At 38.3% G+C, this 18,667-nt stretch overlaps 1 protein-coding gene across 4 annotated transcripts in view; it reads left to right on the top strand.

Annotated features, from left to right (window-relative positions):
- The window catches only part of vps8 (VPS8 subunit of CORVET complex), a 142,698-nt gene that overhangs the window by 10,542 nt on the left and 113,489 nt on the right, over positions 1-18,667 (top strand). For all 4 annotated transcript variants that reach the window (XM_041263333.1, XM_041263335.1, XM_041263332.1 and 1 more), the window contains 9 exons: positions 1,698-1,805; positions 1,962-2,042; positions 3,172-3,342; positions 5,533-5,607; positions 7,011-7,046; positions 7,443-7,533; positions 14,329-14,375; positions 15,142-15,231; positions 16,410-16,456. In XM_041263333.1, coding sequence (XP_041119267.1) covers positions 1,698-1,805; positions 1,962-2,042; positions 3,172-3,342; positions 5,533-5,607; positions 7,011-7,046; positions 7,443-7,533; positions 14,329-14,375; positions 15,142-15,231; positions 16,410-16,456 — 746 coding nt within the window. The remainder of the gene's footprint in view (positions 1-1,697; positions 1,806-1,961; positions 2,043-3,171; positions 3,343-5,532; positions 5,608-7,010; positions 7,047-7,442; positions 7,534-14,328; positions 14,376-15,141; positions 15,232-16,409; positions 16,457-18,667) is intronic.

The following is an 18,667-nucleotide window of genomic DNA, read 5'->3' as shown; positions in this document are numbered from 1 at the left end:
GATCATACATCCTTATTTAGCAAAAATATATTTGTAGACCTCTAAATACCTTGTATTTAATAGAGACCCTCCCATTTACAACTTAGGACAAGAGACGCTTTAGCTGTCAATTGTTGTTTCGCAGAAAAATGTCCCCTGGAACAGACGCTGAAGTACCACAAACAGTACTTCACGCCTGATGATCAGAAACAGAGATCCCCTCTAAACACCTAAAGCGACTACAGTATTCCTTCAAATTTAGGACGCCCTTGAATTTAAGATGCAGCCCAAATTTTCCACCCTCAATCTGAAGAACAAAACAGAACATCAAGTAAAGATGCATTTACAATGATACAACCTAAATTACGCATATAGAGCTATTTATACAAAGGAATACTCCATTTGTTTGCAATGAAATGCTTCAAACTCGTCTGTTAGGGATATTGGTAAAGCATATTGCATATTGGTAAATTAAACATGCCTGTAACAACAACGAATCTCTTGTAGTCCTCATTCTCTGAGCTGGAGGAGTCCTTTATATTACTTGACATCTTCCAGACAATGACTCTGGCTTCTTTGAAAATGGCTGCCTTTATGTCATGGATGATTCGAGATCGGGCAGTAGTGTTTTTGTTTGTCGTTTCTCAGGCAGTCAGTCACATTCCTGTTTGTGTACTCGGGCAGTCGCGTCTTTATTTGGGAGATTTTTTTGAAATACACCCATCACTGTACTACTGTTTAAGACGCAGGCCATTTTTGTGAAGAAGAAAATGGTTTACAAAGTGAGTCATAAATTCGAAGGAATATGGTAATCAAACAGCACAAGCAAATAGATGACCCTTGTGGATTTAGCATGAATAAAGAGTATAAAATGAGTATAAGTAGTATGACAAAGAAAGCTACCAAATTGAAATATTCACATCGTCTTGATTTAACATAAAAGGCATTGCCATTCATTAAGAGCCCTGATCGTCTCTTCAAAATCAGACTGTATTACATGGTTCATTCTTCTTTCTATTTGGGCATCACTAAATAATAATCAAGGTTTGCAAAGTCATTTAGAACAGGGATTGCAGGGTTAGTGTGATTTGGGCATGCTTTGTTATAATGTCAGTATAAACTAAGGCTAAATTAACAAGCAGTTAAGAATGAGAGATATTGCATTACCTAATGGCTTGGTTCTATTGTAATATTGTTCTAGTGTAATTGCTTTGTTTCATTTCCTGAATGTATTGTGTGATTGCAAGTTTAAAAATGCCATTGTTTTAAATAGATTCCTAGTAAATCATTCACTCTGTGTAACAAACATGATCTGTGAACTTCAGATGGCGCTATAAAGATTTATTATAGTACATAAACCTGGTGTCATCTTCAGATAGCGAGAAAGGGTGTATATGTTGTAATAAATGCAATTATTATTCTAATAATAATTTGTACACTGAAATACCACATATATAACTCAATAATAACTATACTATCTTTTCTCTGGCCCTCTACTTTCTTTTTTTCTCTCATTTTCTCCTCTTTTAACAACAAATGTATTTTGTTCACAAGTGAATCGGATATGCATGGTAACCCTAATCCATGTAAGCATACAAACCATGGTCTACGTGTATATGTGGAGGAGGGACAAAGTTCCCTCATGTTTTAAAATATTCAGTACACGAAAGATAGGATGTGAAATCCCTTGACTGGTTTGTGCCCTGGCGCTGTTGTAGATGGATCCTGCCAGTGTCCCTCTAGTGGCCTGGCATTTTGTGGCAGTGCAGAAGGAGATTAACCCCATGCTGGTGTTCTGCAGAGGAGATGCGGTTCATTTCCTCCTTGTAAGTATCTCCCTAACTGCTGCTACTGCTGTTGTTACTAGACATGCTCAGCGGGGTTGGGGGGTGGGGGTATTTGTATATTCAATAAATATAGTAACCAACTACAAATATAGTTTGTTACTGCATTTCCTGTTCGTTTGTGTTTTTTTCCCCCAGGTTAAAAAAGAGGAGTCTGGTGCTATACATGTCAGCAAATCGAGGCAACTTCACTTGCAGTGTGATCTCATCAGTTTAACAGTAAGTATGCTTCATATTTATGGCCTCGATTGCTTTCCCTTTAACCCTTCCACTACAGCGACATTAGAAATCGTTCATATATGAACAATGGTGTAATGGTGACGTTATACGCCCATTTTAAGCCTTTTTAAACAACCTTTGGTTGATTACCAAATGACTGACATCTCCAAAGGCTCCAACAACCAATCTGGGATGGTTTTATAGGTTTTCAAAACTAAAGTTACAAGTACAATCTTACCAGAAATCATATTAAATCCTTCAAAAATAAATTAACAAAATATTAACTGTAGTGAAATATTCACAAGATAAACTTCAGGAATGACTCTCCAATCAAAATGCATTTCCCTAAAGCCCCAGGCCAGTAGAGATTTTTTATTATGCGGTGCAGTATTTCAGTATCTTAGGTTTCAGTTTTGATTACTGTGTATACCATGATTTTAAAGCGCAGCATTACCGGAGAGCATACTGAATTGCTTTACATAATCAAGAATGCTTGCCGACCCGAAGGAAAAAAATATTTGATCAGTTAACAAGTCTGTCTAATGGCAAACTTTTTCATATTACGCACCCATCAAACAATTTGGTGTAAAATGAACATCAGACACGGTATTTACACAATCCTTTCTGATCCTAGTTCCTGAGAGTTGTGGCTACCACTTATATCTTTACAGTTTTTAAACTAATGGAGACATTTCTAAAGATAAATTAATTTGAGTACATCTTAAAACCTATTTTTTACATTCAAACTACGTAATCATAGGGTATATTTCATCATAGAGGGAACAAAAAGCAGATTGGTTAAAAAAATGTAATTGACATAATACAGTAATGACAGTGCCACTGAGTGGCAAGAGGTTGTTATTATGGCATTGATCTTAATGGGAAAGTCAGATTTGAATGTAGCTGCACGCCTCCAGAAAGCCAATGAAGAACAATATTCAAACATCCAGAATCCAGAAATCTTTTAATGCAAATTATTTTTTTTTTTTGTATAGATCTAATATATATATATATATATATATATATATATATATATATATATATATATACTTTTATTACAGTTACTCGGTTCCTTCTGGGTTGCTAGGCCCTGCTCTGGGTGCTCTGTGACACGGTTGTTTGTTGACAGTGGATCAACTCGCGGACGCTGGTTCTGCTGGACAGTGCAGAGAAGCTGCATGTCATCGACCGGCTGAGCCAGGAGGAGCTGGACAATGTGGACATTGCAGAGGTGGAGCTCGTGTACAACAGCAGCCACTTCAAATCACTGGCCACCGGGGGCAATGTCAGCCAGGCACTGGTGAGAGTCGGGTGGGGGAGCGCTTAGTGATGATTCATGTTTTAGATTGCCTCGATCGTTTGTTTCGGGAGAGCGTTCCAGAGTTTCAGTTCAGTAACAGTACTGTAACTCCAGATTCAAAGGGTAGAGGGAATGAGTAGGGTATATAATAAGAAGGTTAGCAGGAGCCAGAATGTACTGGAGTGCCCTGCAGGGGGAAAGGGACTGGTGCTGGCTTACTTTTAGCTGGTAGTTTTCCACTTTAGCACAAAGGTGTCCCGAAAGAGTTTTGTATTCAGCTATTGGTGGGGTTTTCAAAATGAATCCGACTTGACAATTTTTTTGCTTTTTATTTACAAATAATGTAACACATTATTAGGCCGACTTTATTTTCAAACAGCAAGTTGTTATTTTTACTAAATTGTTTTTAGAAAATGGTGCCCACAATTAATGTGATATTAACTGTTTGGACATTTAAAAAAACAAAAAAACTTGCTGGGGCAGTCCCTCACATGACTGGGGTGTTCATTTAACCTGTATTCTGTAATATTTAAAAGCTGCCTCTCTCTGTCAGTTTAACTCCTTTTATTAGTTTACAACAAATAAACGTTTCGAAACTCTATAAACTATTATATTGAAGTATCTAATTTACTGAACTAGCTGTCAGTGTTTTACATGTTTAAAAAAAAAAAAGAGAAAATGTGGCAGCCTTATTGACAGGAAAAAGAAGCCTTAAAAGCAAAATTTAAAATAAATAAATATATTTAACATAACAACAGACAGAAGATGGATATCGAAAAAATGTTGGGGGACTTTATATAAACACTGTTAGGAGGGTATTAACAGCTGTTTACTCCATCAGACCCAAACCTTGGCATCATCGCAACCCTCTTTGAGATACCACTTATTAAGACAGATAATATCAATAAAATTCGTTTGAGTGTCGCTTACTGTCATGCACAGTGTTATCTGCTCCGTGATTGGGGTGATAACCAAGCTATAGCTTTTTCCATTCCACGCTGCAGCCAATTTACATGCTGAGAATCCCATCAGAGACTAGACTACATGCTTTTCAGAAGTCACCAAAGGTCCCTGCAGAAGCAGACTGGTGTCAATTATGCCTGAAGCCGAGCTTCAGCAGTTGACATTTTCAACACTTAAATGCAGTGAAAGATGACGCTTGATGTACGCCTGATGCAATGCAAGATAAGCGATAAGGATACTGGCCTGTTATTCAGTGATATTCTATATTCTATCATTAGCTGTTAACAGCATGAGTTTAACTGATGCAACAATACTAAGACTGGACAAAAATATATAGAAACGTTGGTCGTATCAAATCCCAGACATGTATTCTGTAATATATAAAGACTGCAAGTCTGATTTTATCGTAATGGGCAAGACCAGAAGTCTCTGATCAGAGGATGTGGAAGGTGCTTAATTGGTAGATCATTTACAAAGGGGTAAGTTAGTCTTTTGAGTACCAGTCATTAGACCACTTATCTACAGTACAGTTCTGATATTCTTTGGAGGATATATTTTCCTGTCTTGGAAGTTCCATTCATCTACCTAGGATTAACAGTTACAGGTTGTTGGAAATAGAGAAAGTCCTAGCAGAACATCATCACTATGTTCCTTCTCAGTCACTTCCTCTTCACTTCCTACAGCCCCTCCTCTTATTTCTAATTCAGACAAAGGAATACTAAATAATGAGCATTTATCAAACAGTGACGTTCTCTATGATTATACATGTTAAGCATTGCTACTGGAACAAAAATAAGCCATAGTTCATGTTTGAGCATTTTACAGCACCAGGGAATCCACATGGATTGGATCAGGCACCTATTTCTTTGGGGGTAATCCCAGAATAACCACATATTGGTTGTTGAAACAATCCAGAGTCAGTGTCCAGTGCTGTAAAAACGCAATTCCAGATGTGGCTGTTCAGCTAGGGTATGTGTTAATCAAATCAACCCGGAAGTCTGCGTAAAATGTAATATTGTTATTCTTCTAAATATAATTAGAATAATAAATAAGTTTCCAATGTTTCAACAAAACATGTTTTGGAATTCCAGCTCGTTATATATCTTCACATAGGAAGTTCTTCATACTTTTCATGGAAACTGTAATCGCATCCATCTTGTACCAAGCCATCTCCAAAATGATAACAAGTATGAGCCCTCATTCAGTGAAAGTGTATTTGTTTTGCAGGCGCTAGTTGGAGAGAAGGCCTGCTACCAGTCAGTGTGCAGTTATGGTGGCCAGATTGTCTATCTGGGAACAAAGGTGAATGTGTTAATGTTATGTCTTTACCAGCTTTATTTCTGCAGAGCTCCCTCCTGAAGTAAAGTTAAAAGTTCAGCAGTGCTAGAACAGACAAGCCATGCCAGCCCTCAAAATGAACATACTGCCAGTTTACTTTGAATGTTCAATTCTGTAATTGGGGAAAAGGATTTAGAAAATAATGCAAACTGACTAGGAAACACACACAGGCTGTAAAATGATTTATAAGGTTGTACATCGTCTTTGTATTGAGTCATTAAATGGCGTAGAGTAATTTCTTATCTTGCAAACTGTTCTGCATTCTGTCTGGCCTGATCTTGAAAATTCTGTATAATGTGGCTATAAAAAAAATTAATTAATTAAAAAATTGTAATGAATTCTTATTGCATTCCATATTTGCAATATCGCTCAGTTCCATCTGTACACTGTTTAGACACTTGATTTCACTTTTATGGCTTGATTAACGACTTTGTGGGGGGGTGGGGGGGGGAGGAATAACAAGATATTTATGAAATGCGACCAGACCAACAGAAATCAGTGGCCTCATTCTTGGCAGTTCCCATTGCTGAAACACATGTTTTTGGGTGTCCCACTTGATTGGAAATGGATAGTGGGGTACTTGTCGGATGGGTTGTTCGGTAAAATCTTTTGCATAGATTTAAAGGTGATTCTCCAATATAAATATATTTAGTGAGGAGGGGTCTAAGTGGGGAACAATTGGGCAATAAAAGCCCCACGTTCCACATGCCTAAAAATAACCAACATTTTGGGTTACCACTGCGCTTGTGAGATGGCTCTATCTCTTCAGGGATACCAAGCTAGTGATCTGCAATCTGTATTTTTTCTGATCCAGTCCTATCCTGAAAAATGCTTGCACCAATTCAAAATGCATACAGGCGTGCTGAGGAAAAGAAAAAACACTAGGAAGCACTTGCAGTTAATAGGCCCGATATAGACTGCAGAAGGTGCATATTTATATATTGATTAGCTAAAATAATAGAATTTGTTTTTCATATTTACAATGTAGGTTCCCTGAAAATATAGTTTGAAAATTGATACTATGTACATAGGCTGGTTTGCATAATGGCAGTTCTCACGCTAGGTCTCCTAGTGTTGATTGGAGTCTTAACAATCCGAGACTGGAGCCGCTGAACTGCAGCTTCACCCACTCAAGCACAGCTATGCTGGGGTGTCGAAATGTATATTTTTGTTTAAGGTTGAACCCTCCCCGTTCAGCCACAGACAGCGACACAGAGTTTCTATACAAGAGATATTAAAGTACATCTTCCAAGGTGCCTGTAGGAGTGTACTTGTCACCTATGCGGTTAAGTTGTCTGACTGTGATATTGCAAGAAACAGCTTCAAGTGAGATGCCAGTATTTTACCTTTTATCTTTCTTGTTGCAGTCTGTCCATGTTATGACACTAAGAAACTGGCGAGAGGTAAGCATGATATATTTTTAACCATGTTTGCCAACTTCAGAACTTTATATCCTGCTTTCTAGGCTTTTTGTCTGAACTGGGCCAGCCATATAAAATGCATATGGTTGTAATAGCCTATTCTGTATTTTAAGTGACAGAAGTTTACAGTAATTATCCCCTATTTTATGTTTATGTCCAAAGAGCAAGTAGTTTCAGATGACATTTTTTTAACATTGATGTATTTGCATCTGTTCTGAGTGTCGTTGCAGTAATATTGTGTGTTACACATTTTACTGTTATGAGCTATTTTGAAAAGTGCAGTGACCTGTGTTCCGGACATTCCCAAGCATATACCCCAAAGCTTTTCATAGGGAAGTCATCAGTCATTTGGTGACTCTGCCATGCTTTTGTTTCCAGAGAGTGGATCATTTACTGAAGCAGGAGCGTTTCCTTGAGGCGTTGACACTGGCCTGGTCATTCCATGAGGGCACTGCCAGAGCTGTGGTTGGTAAGTATTACTTCTCTCTGTCTATCTAGTGCCAGTCAAGGGAGGCCCCATCATTTTAGTGTCTCTTCAGATGTGCCAGTCGCGAGAGGTCTCTTAAATATATAAATCATCTTGCTGACATTGTCGTTTGTTATACAGTATACATATGAATGAGCGATCGGGTTTGACAGGCCCTGTTTCTGAAGCGGATGGAACATCTTAGCTAGTTGCTACAGATTTTATGTCCAAATCTGTATGTTATCGGCAAGTATTTTCTGTTTTGATAGTATTAACAGTTTGATGCTGTGTACTGGTAAAACCCTTTAACAAAGTTCAATTTACTTGGCTGTCAAAAATGTAAAGAATTAGAAAATGTTTAATATATATAATATATATATATCCTATATATATATATATATATATCTATAATATATCTATATATATATATATATGTATATATATATATATAAATGCATATATATTATATATATATATACGCACACAAACCACACAGTAGCAAAACAGAAGCACGTTTGTAAACTCTTGAAACCATTTGGCTTCATAAAGGTCCTCTATGCTTTTAACTGTATAAACTTGTCTATAAATACTTAATATTTCATTATATGATACGTGTACTTATATAAGCTGATAATCATAAGTGAATTGCATTCAAAAATTTAATTTTTAAATGAAAATGTAAATCTTGTCAATTTCAATGAAATGGTCACCCAAAGCAAGGGGATTTTAGTCTGAAGAACAAGTCAGTTAAAAGTCTGAAATGTGTATAACACGGTGTTAGAACACTGGCCTAAGTATAAAAGTGTCTTTGTTAGATGTTCTCTGAGGTAACTAGCATGTTACCTAATTAACCTTTTGTCACCAATTATTGTTAACAGGTGAGGGTCCATGATTACTATAAATATAGGTAGCATAGGCACAAGTTTGTCATTCCTGAATGTAAGGGAGCGGAAAATGGCAAAATACGCTCAGTTAAGCAAAGAAAAAAGAAATGAAAGGGTCAAAAGGTCAATCTCTAAGACAAATCGAAAGAACTTTGCAAGGGTCTGTAACTGCTGTGGCCAAGACCATCAAATGATTTGAAGAAACTGGCACTCATGAAGAACGAACAAGGTCAGGCAGGCCAGGGGTGACCTCGGAATCAGAGAACAAGTTCATTCGAGTTACAAGCCTGTGAAACCGGTGATTAACTGCCCCTGAAATACAAGCTCAGCTAAATGCTACTAGAAGTACATATGTTTCATCATCAACTGATCAGAGGAGATTGCGTGAAGCTGGCCTAACTGGAAGAGTTACTGCAAAGAAACCATTGTTAAGAGTGCAGACTAAGAGGAAGAGACTTGCCTGGGCCAAAAACATAGAAACTGTATGTTTGAGGAGTGGAAGTCGGTCTTATGGACCGGTGAGTCAAAATTTCAAATATTTGGGTCCAACCGCCAAGTATTTGTAAGATGCAGAGAGTGTGAGCGCATGAGTTCTGCATGTGTGGTTCCCACTGCCAAGCATGGAGGAGGCAGTGTCATGGTCTGGGATTGCTTTGCTGGTGACAGTTGGTGATCTTTGCCAAGTCTATGGCAAGCTCAACCAGCATGGCTATCATACCATACTTCAGAGGCATGCCATTCCATCAGGATTACAGCTAGTTGGGCAGTCCTTCATTCAGCAGCAAGATAATGTCCTGAAACACACCTCCAAAGTTGTGCAGGAACTAGCTGGCGAAGAAGGAAAGTGAAGGACAGCTCAATCTAGTGACCTGGCCTGCCCAGTCTCCAGACCTTAATCCCATAGAACTTGTATGGGACGAACTAGATAGAAGAGTCAAAGCAAAGCTACTCTCAAGTTCCCTACATCTCTGGGAATTGCTGCAGAAGAGCTGGGAAAACATGTCTGGTGATTTCCTGCTGAAATTTGTAAACCAAATGCCTCGTGTTTGTGAGGCTATTATTAAAGCAAAGGGTGACTATTTTGAGGAATCCAAGATTTAGAGATAATTTTCAATTTTCTTGAACATTGCTTTGATACTCCTTATGTTTTGTTTTGTTTTTATTGTAACATGTTTTCATTTTCAACTATTTACAGAAACTTATACGACGTAAAACATTGTCAGTTATGAAAAAAAAAACCTAGTTTCCAGCAAGTGTACTCAAACTTTTGACTGGTACTGTGTGTGTGTGTGTGTGTGTGTGTGTGTGTGTGTGTGTGTGTGTGTATATGTGTGTGTGTGTGTGTCTCTCTCTCTCTCTCTCTCTCTCTCTCTCTCTACAATATAATATATATATATATATATATATATATATATATATATATATATATATATATATATATATATATATATAAATTGTGTGCATGTACATTTAAAAAATGGTAGAAAGTTATGTGCCTTTTGTTGTCAATAGAAATACAATCTCTGTTCTGAATATTATACAAACAAAGCATTTATTTAATTAATGCATTTATTTATTATTCATTCCATTTATATAGCGCCTTTTGTTCCAAAGTAGCACAAGGCACTGTGCATAAATACATCAAAATACAAAATATACAAAGAATAATAATACAAATAATTAAAATCACTAAGATAAAAATGTGTTTTAAGTTTAGACTTAAATACCCAGAGACCCAGCTTCCCAAACACGTGGAGGTAGTGCATTCCATAGTTTAAGGGCTCTAAAAGAAAAAGCCCTCTCTCCCGTATTGATTTTATTGACCCTGGGAACAACGAGCAGCCCCACTTCCTGTGATCTAAGAGTGTGATTTGGGAGATACGCGGTCAGCAGCTCCTGCAAATAGCTAGGTGCTGCTCCATTCATGGCTTTACAGGTCAATAATAAGATTTTAAAATCAATTCTAAACTGTACAGGGAGCCAGTGCAAGGAGGCTAAGACAGGGATGGTATGCTCAATTATTTTAGTTTTAGTCAGAATTCTAGCAGCGGTATTCTGACCAAGCTGTAGACGGGACAGTGCACTTTTTGGGATGCCAGAGAGGAGTGCATTACAGTAATCAGTTCTTGAAGAAACAAAGTTAGTTAATCTCTCGGTGTCAGGTAATGAGGTAATAGGTCTCAGTTTGGCTATGTTTCTCAAGGGATAGAAGAATACTTTAGAAACTTCCCTAGTGTGAGACTCAAACAATAAATCAGGATCAAAGATAACCCCCACATTTTTTATTACAGTTCCAGGGTTTGATAAAAGAATGCTAGGGTCAAACTCATGCAATCCTACATTTTTTAGTTGGTTATCGGTTTTATCTAAATTAAAAAATAGGAGGTTTTGAGACATCCAACACTTGATATCAGCAAGGCAAGCAGCAAATAACACCTGACAGAAGTATCACCAGGTTTTAAAGACAAGTACAGCTGGGTGCCATCTGCATAGCAGTGGAAGTTCACACCATGTTTTCTAGCGATATCACCCAATGGTAATATATATAATGAAAATAGCAATGGACCCAGAATAGAACCTTGTGGAACACCGCAATCAACGTCAGTCAATGCTGATTTTTCCTCCCTGTGAAAGGGTGCCTTTGCCGATCACATCAGAACCAGGAACAGAAACCAAAACACGCTTTTGCTGGCGGGTGAAAACCGAGCAGTGGCGCTCAGTTTATTTATTAAATAATAATATAGATAAAGAGTTAAACAAAACACACAACACTGAAAATAAAGAGCGCGTTGGCCAAACAAACAAACAGACATGGACGAACAGAAAACAAGTACCATGCTGGAGCTTCTAGCACAAAATAGCAATTGTTATTGAGATGTTTCCTTCTCTCTCATCCATTCTCCACTCACGAATACACAACCCCGAGTGAGTGAAAACATGCTGCTTTTATGCAGCTATACCGAGACTCGATTGCTAATCAGTCATTCAGTTGGAGGCTTGGTACAGCTGCACATGAATTATTAAAGTGCAATTCCCCATCCTCACATATTATTACATTTTACCTCCACATGAAGTGCTGTGCAATCCTCATGCCTAAATACAAACATACATTTTAAACACTCGTGCTCGTAACCCATATTTATATCCCGTATCCCCCCTTGTGTGCAGCACACCTGGCCTCAATGGCTACCTCCCCGCTCAGTCCCAAAGTCCCGGTCATAGTCCTGGCCCAGGAACGGGCAGCAACGGTCTAAAGGTGGCAGCCATGGTGGGAGGTCCTCCTCCCACCCCAACAGCCGTAGTGGCCAAGGCAATCCTGGCAACGAAGGTGGGAGCAGCGTGTAGTCTCCCCCTGTTGCAGGGCTGGTGCAGCTCTCCCTCACTTGCGGGGGTAGGTGATGGAAGCAGAGGCAGCTCCTGCTCCTCTCCTCCGGTTGGTGACGGTGAGGGAAGTGATACCAGCAGACATTCAGCCTCTGCTGGTAGAGACGGGAATGGCAAGGGCTCATCCCATGGCAATGGAGGTGGTAACAGCAGGCGTTCTCCCTCTGCTGCTGGAAACTTGGGCTGCAGAACTGAGTACTTCCCCTTCTTGGGCTGTGGACACTCGGCCTTCTCCCTCTTTGGCTGTGGACGCAGCGGCTCCTTATCCTCCGCACCTTTCTACCTCTCTGCCGCAGTCTGGTCACCTTCCTCTCCTGGACCTCTAGGCGGTCTGACTCCAGCTGCTGGCATGGAGACTGCGCCTCTTCTGTATCCGGGAGAGAGCAGTCACTCCATGCCCGTAGTGCTTGCACAGGAGGCACCATCCCCTCTGGCTCTCCCAAGCCTCCACAAATGCATCCAGGTCCTCGTCCCGAATTTCCCTGGATGCAGTCATCTCAAACCAGAGCAACTGCTCTGGCTACTGGGGAGTTTACTGCTTTCTCCAGCCACTTTTTTCCCATTTATTTATTTATTTATACCAAAAAAACTCCATGTTGCGAAAAAAATAAAAAGGTTCACCCACCGTATTCCTGGTGTGGCTCCTTGGAGGCTCTGTAATCCTACTTCTGGACACCAACTGTGAAAAGATGCCTTTGCCGGTGTAATGTCAGCACCAGGAACAGAAACCAAAACACGCTTTTGCTGGCGGGTGAAAACTGAGCTGTGGCACTCAGTTTGTTTATTAAATAATTATACCAACAAAAAGAGTTAAACAAAACACACAACACTGAAAATAAAGGGCGCGTTGGCCAAACAGACAGACAAAAGAGATGTGGATGAACAGAAAACAAGTACCGTGCTGGAGCTTCTAGCGCGAAATATAGCAATTGTTATTGAGATGTCTCCTTCTCTCTCACCCATTCTCCACTCACGAATACACAACCCCGAGTGAGTGAAAACATGCTGCTTTTATGCAGCTGTACCGAGACTCGATTGCTAATCAGTCATTCAGTTGGAGTCTCGGTACAACTGCACATGAATTAATAAAAAAGTGCAATTCCCTGTACTCACATATTATTACATTTTACCTGCACATGAAGTGCTGTGCAATCCTTGTGCCTAAATACAAACATACATTTTAAACACTTGATCTCGTAACCCATATTTATATCCCATGTATTTTATACATAAACACCAGCATTAACACACTACATACAACATAAAACACTAATAAACATAAAGGGGCGGGACACTCCGCCACACTCCACAATAGAGACAAAGTGATACCTATCAGATAGGTAAGATTGAAACCAGGATAAGACAAGGCCAGACAGTTCCATTAAGTATTTGAGTTGATTTAATAAGATGGAGTGGTCTACGGTGTCAAAAGCAGCTCTTAGATCAAGAAGAATTAGCGCTGATGGAAAGCCTGTCAGAGCTTATCAGTAGGTCATTTACAACTTTGACAAGGGCTGTCTCTGTACTATGCAGCACGAAATCAGAACTGAAATCAGAAGAGTTAAAAAAATATATATTTGAAATGCAACAACCCTCTCTAAAACCTGGTCTAAGAATGGAAGATTGGAGAGGTGCCTGTAGTTATTAATGAGTTTAGGATCCAAGTTGTGTTTCTTGAGCATTGGCTTTATTATAGCTACCTTAAGTGCTGAGGGAACAATACAGTAAGAAAGATAACTATTTATAATGTTTTAAATGTGGGTAATAATAACTCCAAGAGCGTTTTTCAATAATTTAGTAGGAATGGGGTCAAGAGAACATGTAGTAGTTCTTATATGCTGAATCAGAGCTGCCAGCTCTTGAAGGGTAATAAAAGAAAAGACCTCCATAGTAGCCTTAGAGGCACTAATAAGTAACACTGTGCAAAAAGCCTCCTTAAGAGGATATGTTTGTGGAATTTCTAATGTGTAGTATTTTGTTTTTAAAGTGATTTAAGAAGTCATTACAGCTAGGAATAGAACCAGTATCAAAGATGGAACTATTTGGAGAAGGATTAATTAATTTATCAATTATTTTGAAAAAAAGCAGCTCAATTTGACATCTGCTGCTTTCTGCAAGTTGGGAGACGAGCTTAATTTATTACTGCCCTCTCGTCAAGGCCATTCAAATTAGTTAGTTGGTTTTATTCTGATTTACAACTATGGCCAAATATTTAGCATCAACCTATAGAATTAACTAATTTTGCTTAATAAACTTGAATGAAACCTGCTGAAATAGTTACGTCCAAAAATCCACTCAGCACTAGTGTAAATGTAATCGACTCCATTGCTTTCCCTGCCTTACAAATCCAGAATTCAGTTCTCCTCAATCAAAATGGCATTTGATGGCGTCAGAAACTGGCACCCACGGTTCTCAATGAGCATGCTGTTCCAGTGGTTGTCCTGTCTTCCCTCAGGAAGATATTCAGGTCATCAGCTTTGGGAGGACCATTTAGTGTATCTTTGTTTTAATATTGCATTCCTCTTTTCAGGGTTGTTTGGAGATCCAAACAAGAGAAAGGGTGTAGTAGCTGACAAGGTGAGTCTTCTCTTGCTTCTTAATATAAAGACTAGAACCTCCTAAGGTTCAGTGTGCCACCAAGAGTGTCTGTTGATTTATATATCTGGAGGCCAATGAAACACTAATTGGGTTGGTTTCTCCAGTTACCATGGATACCTGAAGCTACTCTACTTTTTTAAATGCCAGTTTGCCATGTTTAAAAAAAAAAGAAAAAAAATGCTATATTTTAAATGATCCAATACAAATACAAAAAAATCTACATAACATGGATGTCCTAATATTTTTTTATTTTAGAAGAAACTAAATTGAATAATGTACTTTCCAGACTTTGGCCCTATTTTCAAAACAAATTATAATTCTTAATAATAAACTTTACAAGATCTGGCGTAGGGGTTAGATGTGATTATGAGAGCTCTATTGAGGCCACAGTGATGGTTTCCATTTCTGAGTTTTAAAAAGTCGCCAAGAACAATACATTAGTTACAGTAATGCTGATGTTTCATACCCGCACCAAGTTAGATTCACGTTGTATATCATTTCTGTTTCAGTCAGCATTTTTTAAAACTCAAGAAATGTAAAACACCCTGTGTACTCAGTAGATCTCTCAGAATCGGAACCTGTCCACCTGCAACATGCTACGAAACAGTGCTGGTACATAATTTCTGGTATTGGAGAATATTTCACTACTATCTTTTTCTGTTCTTAACAATTGTGGGATATGAGGTGTGAGTTTGTGAAGGTGTGAGAGAAGGCCATGTGTTTTTACAATGTTTTCTTTTCCCAGATGACTGAGATCCTCTTTCAGTATGCAGACCGGTCACTAAAGAAGTGTCCTGAACAGGGTAAAATCCAAGTGATGGAGCAGCATTTTCAGGTAACTACATCGGAAAACAATAGCGTTTATGCTTCTATGAGTCTAAAGCTGTTGCCATTAAACTCTAGCACTCTGGTTTCTACTATTGTCAAGCCCTGTCGTTCTCCCTTAAAGTGTTATAGCTAACAAAATAATGTTATAAATCTTATCCGTTGTACACTCTCATTCATTGTGTATGTCCAATAAAATGAACCCTACCACAGGTCTGTAGCACAAACTTTTTGAGTAAAAGGTTGATAAAAGTTAGAGGCCCATCAACCGCATTTTGACCTATGTATAACTTTTGACAACCTGTTCAGTCTAAACATTTTATTATTATTATTATTATTATTATTTATTATTATTATTATTTATTATATTATTATTATTATTATTATTTTGTTTTTGTTTGAAACAACCCTAAGGACCAGGTTTGGTGTAAAATCAAAACACACATATTTGTCTCAAAGATTGTCTAATATATTGTTTGAAATGTACTGTAACACTGAACTCATGGCCTAGATTGGGTTTGAGATTAAATATTATGAAATTATACACTTGGAACTCATTGCTCACCACAAAATAAAATGTATATTCGTCAGGGTAAGATGCCATAAATAAAATATCGGAAGGCTCAGATCTGGCTTCAGAACAGCTCTCATGGTCATGTCTAACCTCCAGGTACAGCTTGCACACCAGACTGTAATCATTAACCTGTCCCTCAAGTGGAGATTAGAAATACACCAGTAATAACTACCACACAGAACTAATATGGTTTACACCCATTGGGGGCAGAATGTCTAAAGGGGGCCTCTTGATAGCTACACTCTGGTGTACCAGCTGTACTTGGTGTGAGGACGTGTTTAGAAGACCTCTATTGGGTTCTCAGGCATTTTTAAAAAGTCACCCAGATGTGATGACTGAAACAGAAAATGATACACAGTGAATCTGTATTGAAGAGTGGGGGTAGAAAGACAATAGAAAGACAGGTTAGGACAGGGAACGTGGATATCTCAGTAGTACTACTAGTACTGACTATTCCTTTAGCCTGCTGGCCAAGTCCTGACTAGTCACAACATTCAAAACCTTTCTCCCCCAGATCTTCCTTAAAATCTCTGAAATCTTAATCTCTGTTCTGTCCTTTTGGGGTGCAATGTACCGAACGCTGCTAAATTTGTTTTGTGTGGTTCTCTCTATAGGACATGGTGCCTGTCATGGTTGATTACTGTCTCCTGCTCCAGCGCACGTAAGTGAAAAGCACAAGCCTCCTCCTGCCAGAACCCCCCCCAATGATCAGTGTAATTCAGTCTTAATCAGCTTCTAGTGAAGTCAATGATGCCTTTCAGTGCAGTCTTTGGGTTCAGCTGCCATCATTTCGCAAATTGTCAGGCTTTGACTATCTGATGATCAAAAACATTTTGCGCTAAAAAAAACAACCTAAAACAACTTATATGTTAGGTGTTATCTGTTTTCAATTAAGTACAGCACAGTAACTAGTAGGGTGTGCTGATGCTCCTATTGTCCGAGTAATTGCCTTTAAGAATTATTTGTCTGCAGTTATTAAATGTATCAAAACACACCTATTTATTAATGTGTTGATTTCAAAACAAGAAATGCTGCACTTCCCTCACCTTTACAATTGAGTACCAATCAATAGCAATTCATTTCTGCATTGAGTGTTTTAAAAGCCAAGTTCCTCATCTGGGGTACTGACATTTTTACTGCCGTACCAATTTCGTACACTGACATTGACAATGTGTTGCAAATCTATCAAGTGGTACTGATTCATAACAAAAAAAAAGGTGAACTTTTGTAAACTCAAGCTACCCCTGTGGAAACTCAGATATATATTTCTTTGTCGTTTTGAATCGGAGAAAACATTTTTCCCAGGATTACAATCCCACGCATTTCTGACACTTCAAAAATATAAATTAGTTTTAGTTTGTACATAGCAGGTTCTATATTAAACAATATTGGTTGATGTGGCTTGTTATTGATTGATCATTGTATAAACAAGGGAAACCAAGGGGAGGGTCTCATTGTTTTGTGTTGATTAATTTTATTAAATTAAACTAATACCCAACAACTTCAAATTTCCTAGAGGTGACTACTCTGAAAATAAGAGTTTTGGCAAACACCTGGTAACTGGCATTCCAATTATAACCCAACAATAACCATTTGCAAATCATTACCTTGGGAATATTCGTAGTATGCTGATAACTTTCGGATTTCTTTCTAGAGTATGTGTTATTTTTTTAAAACCTCTAGCACAGTGGTCTTCAAAGTTTTTTGACTATGGGGAACATATGTGTATTTCTCTTAAGATCAAAGGTACTATTTATTTATTTATTTTTTATATATAAACTGCAGACCTACTTAGAGGAACATGATAGATATTTGTGCTCAATATTGTGAAAGCAATAATTAGAAATTAGAATACCAACTTTTGTTAAAAAAAAAAAAAAAAAAAGATCTTCAAAAATACTTACTGAAGTTTTATTTTTTCACGGTCCATTTCTGTAATTTCAGGGCCTACAAAATACTGTAAAACAAGAACATTTTGCGAACAGGAAATGTTTGATAATGTCACGTTTATTAAAAATCCATGAAATTATGTGCCATGAAATATGTTATTCATACATGCTCCGTACATTAAAAGAAAAAGAAACGCAAACTTATTGTAGCAAAAATGGACCTTGAAGGCCGTCAGCGAAATTAAGTTTGCCGCAAAAAAATTCCTGTTTTACAGTACCATCTCTTGTGTAAATCCCATACACCAGCAAGTGCATTCCCCAACACTGAGTTCTTCACTCCTGCTGTGAGGGCATTTTGCTGTGTAATGTTGGGGTCAGGTACCAGGATGGTGCTTGTTAATGAGCTTGTGTGAACGTGTGTAATTGCTGATGAGCCATTCTGTTAGCTGTCTGAAGCACTCCCCTCTTCAATGGATGCTCATTATTAGATTGGCAGTTTTCTGCACTGGAGGGTTGTTGAAAAGAGAAAATGAGTTCATTTTGGAAGCAAGTGGTTCTGCTCTTGGAGTTTCTGTCATCCTTATTTGTCTCCATCTGACTTTTTAAAAAACATTTGAAGTTCTTGGCATTCAGTGTCGTTTTGCATATGGGTGCAGGGTTTGGTGCACCAGACACAGATACTGTAGGGGAACAGGCAGGTTGGGGGTTGTACCCTTACGTAATTCAACACGTCGTTTTTAGTCAACAGGTGGCACTGTGGTACTCCATTCATACAGTCGCAAAGCATGTACAGTGCAGTGGATTGACCTATAATCTGAACCATGCCGTTGTCACATTGAAATGCATTCTGAGAGCAGCTGCATAAACTAAACTTCTATATCAGAAATCTATGATGTGTGTAAAACAATTACAGCAGACTGTTTGTTTGTGTTTTTTTATTTATTTATTTTTTTTATTGAAAGGTTATCCTTGGTTCTGAGACT

Source organism: Polyodon spathula, chromosome 11 (assembly GCF_017654505.1).
Source record: "Polyodon spathula isolate WHYD16114869_AA chromosome 11, ASM1765450v1, whole genome shotgun sequence".
Lineage (NCBI taxonomy): Eukaryota > Metazoa > Chordata > Actinopteri > Acipenseriformes > Polyodontidae > Polyodon > Polyodon spathula.
The sequence above is the reverse complement of the archived record's forward strand: the minus strand, read 5'-3'. Positions and strand labels throughout refer to the sequence as shown.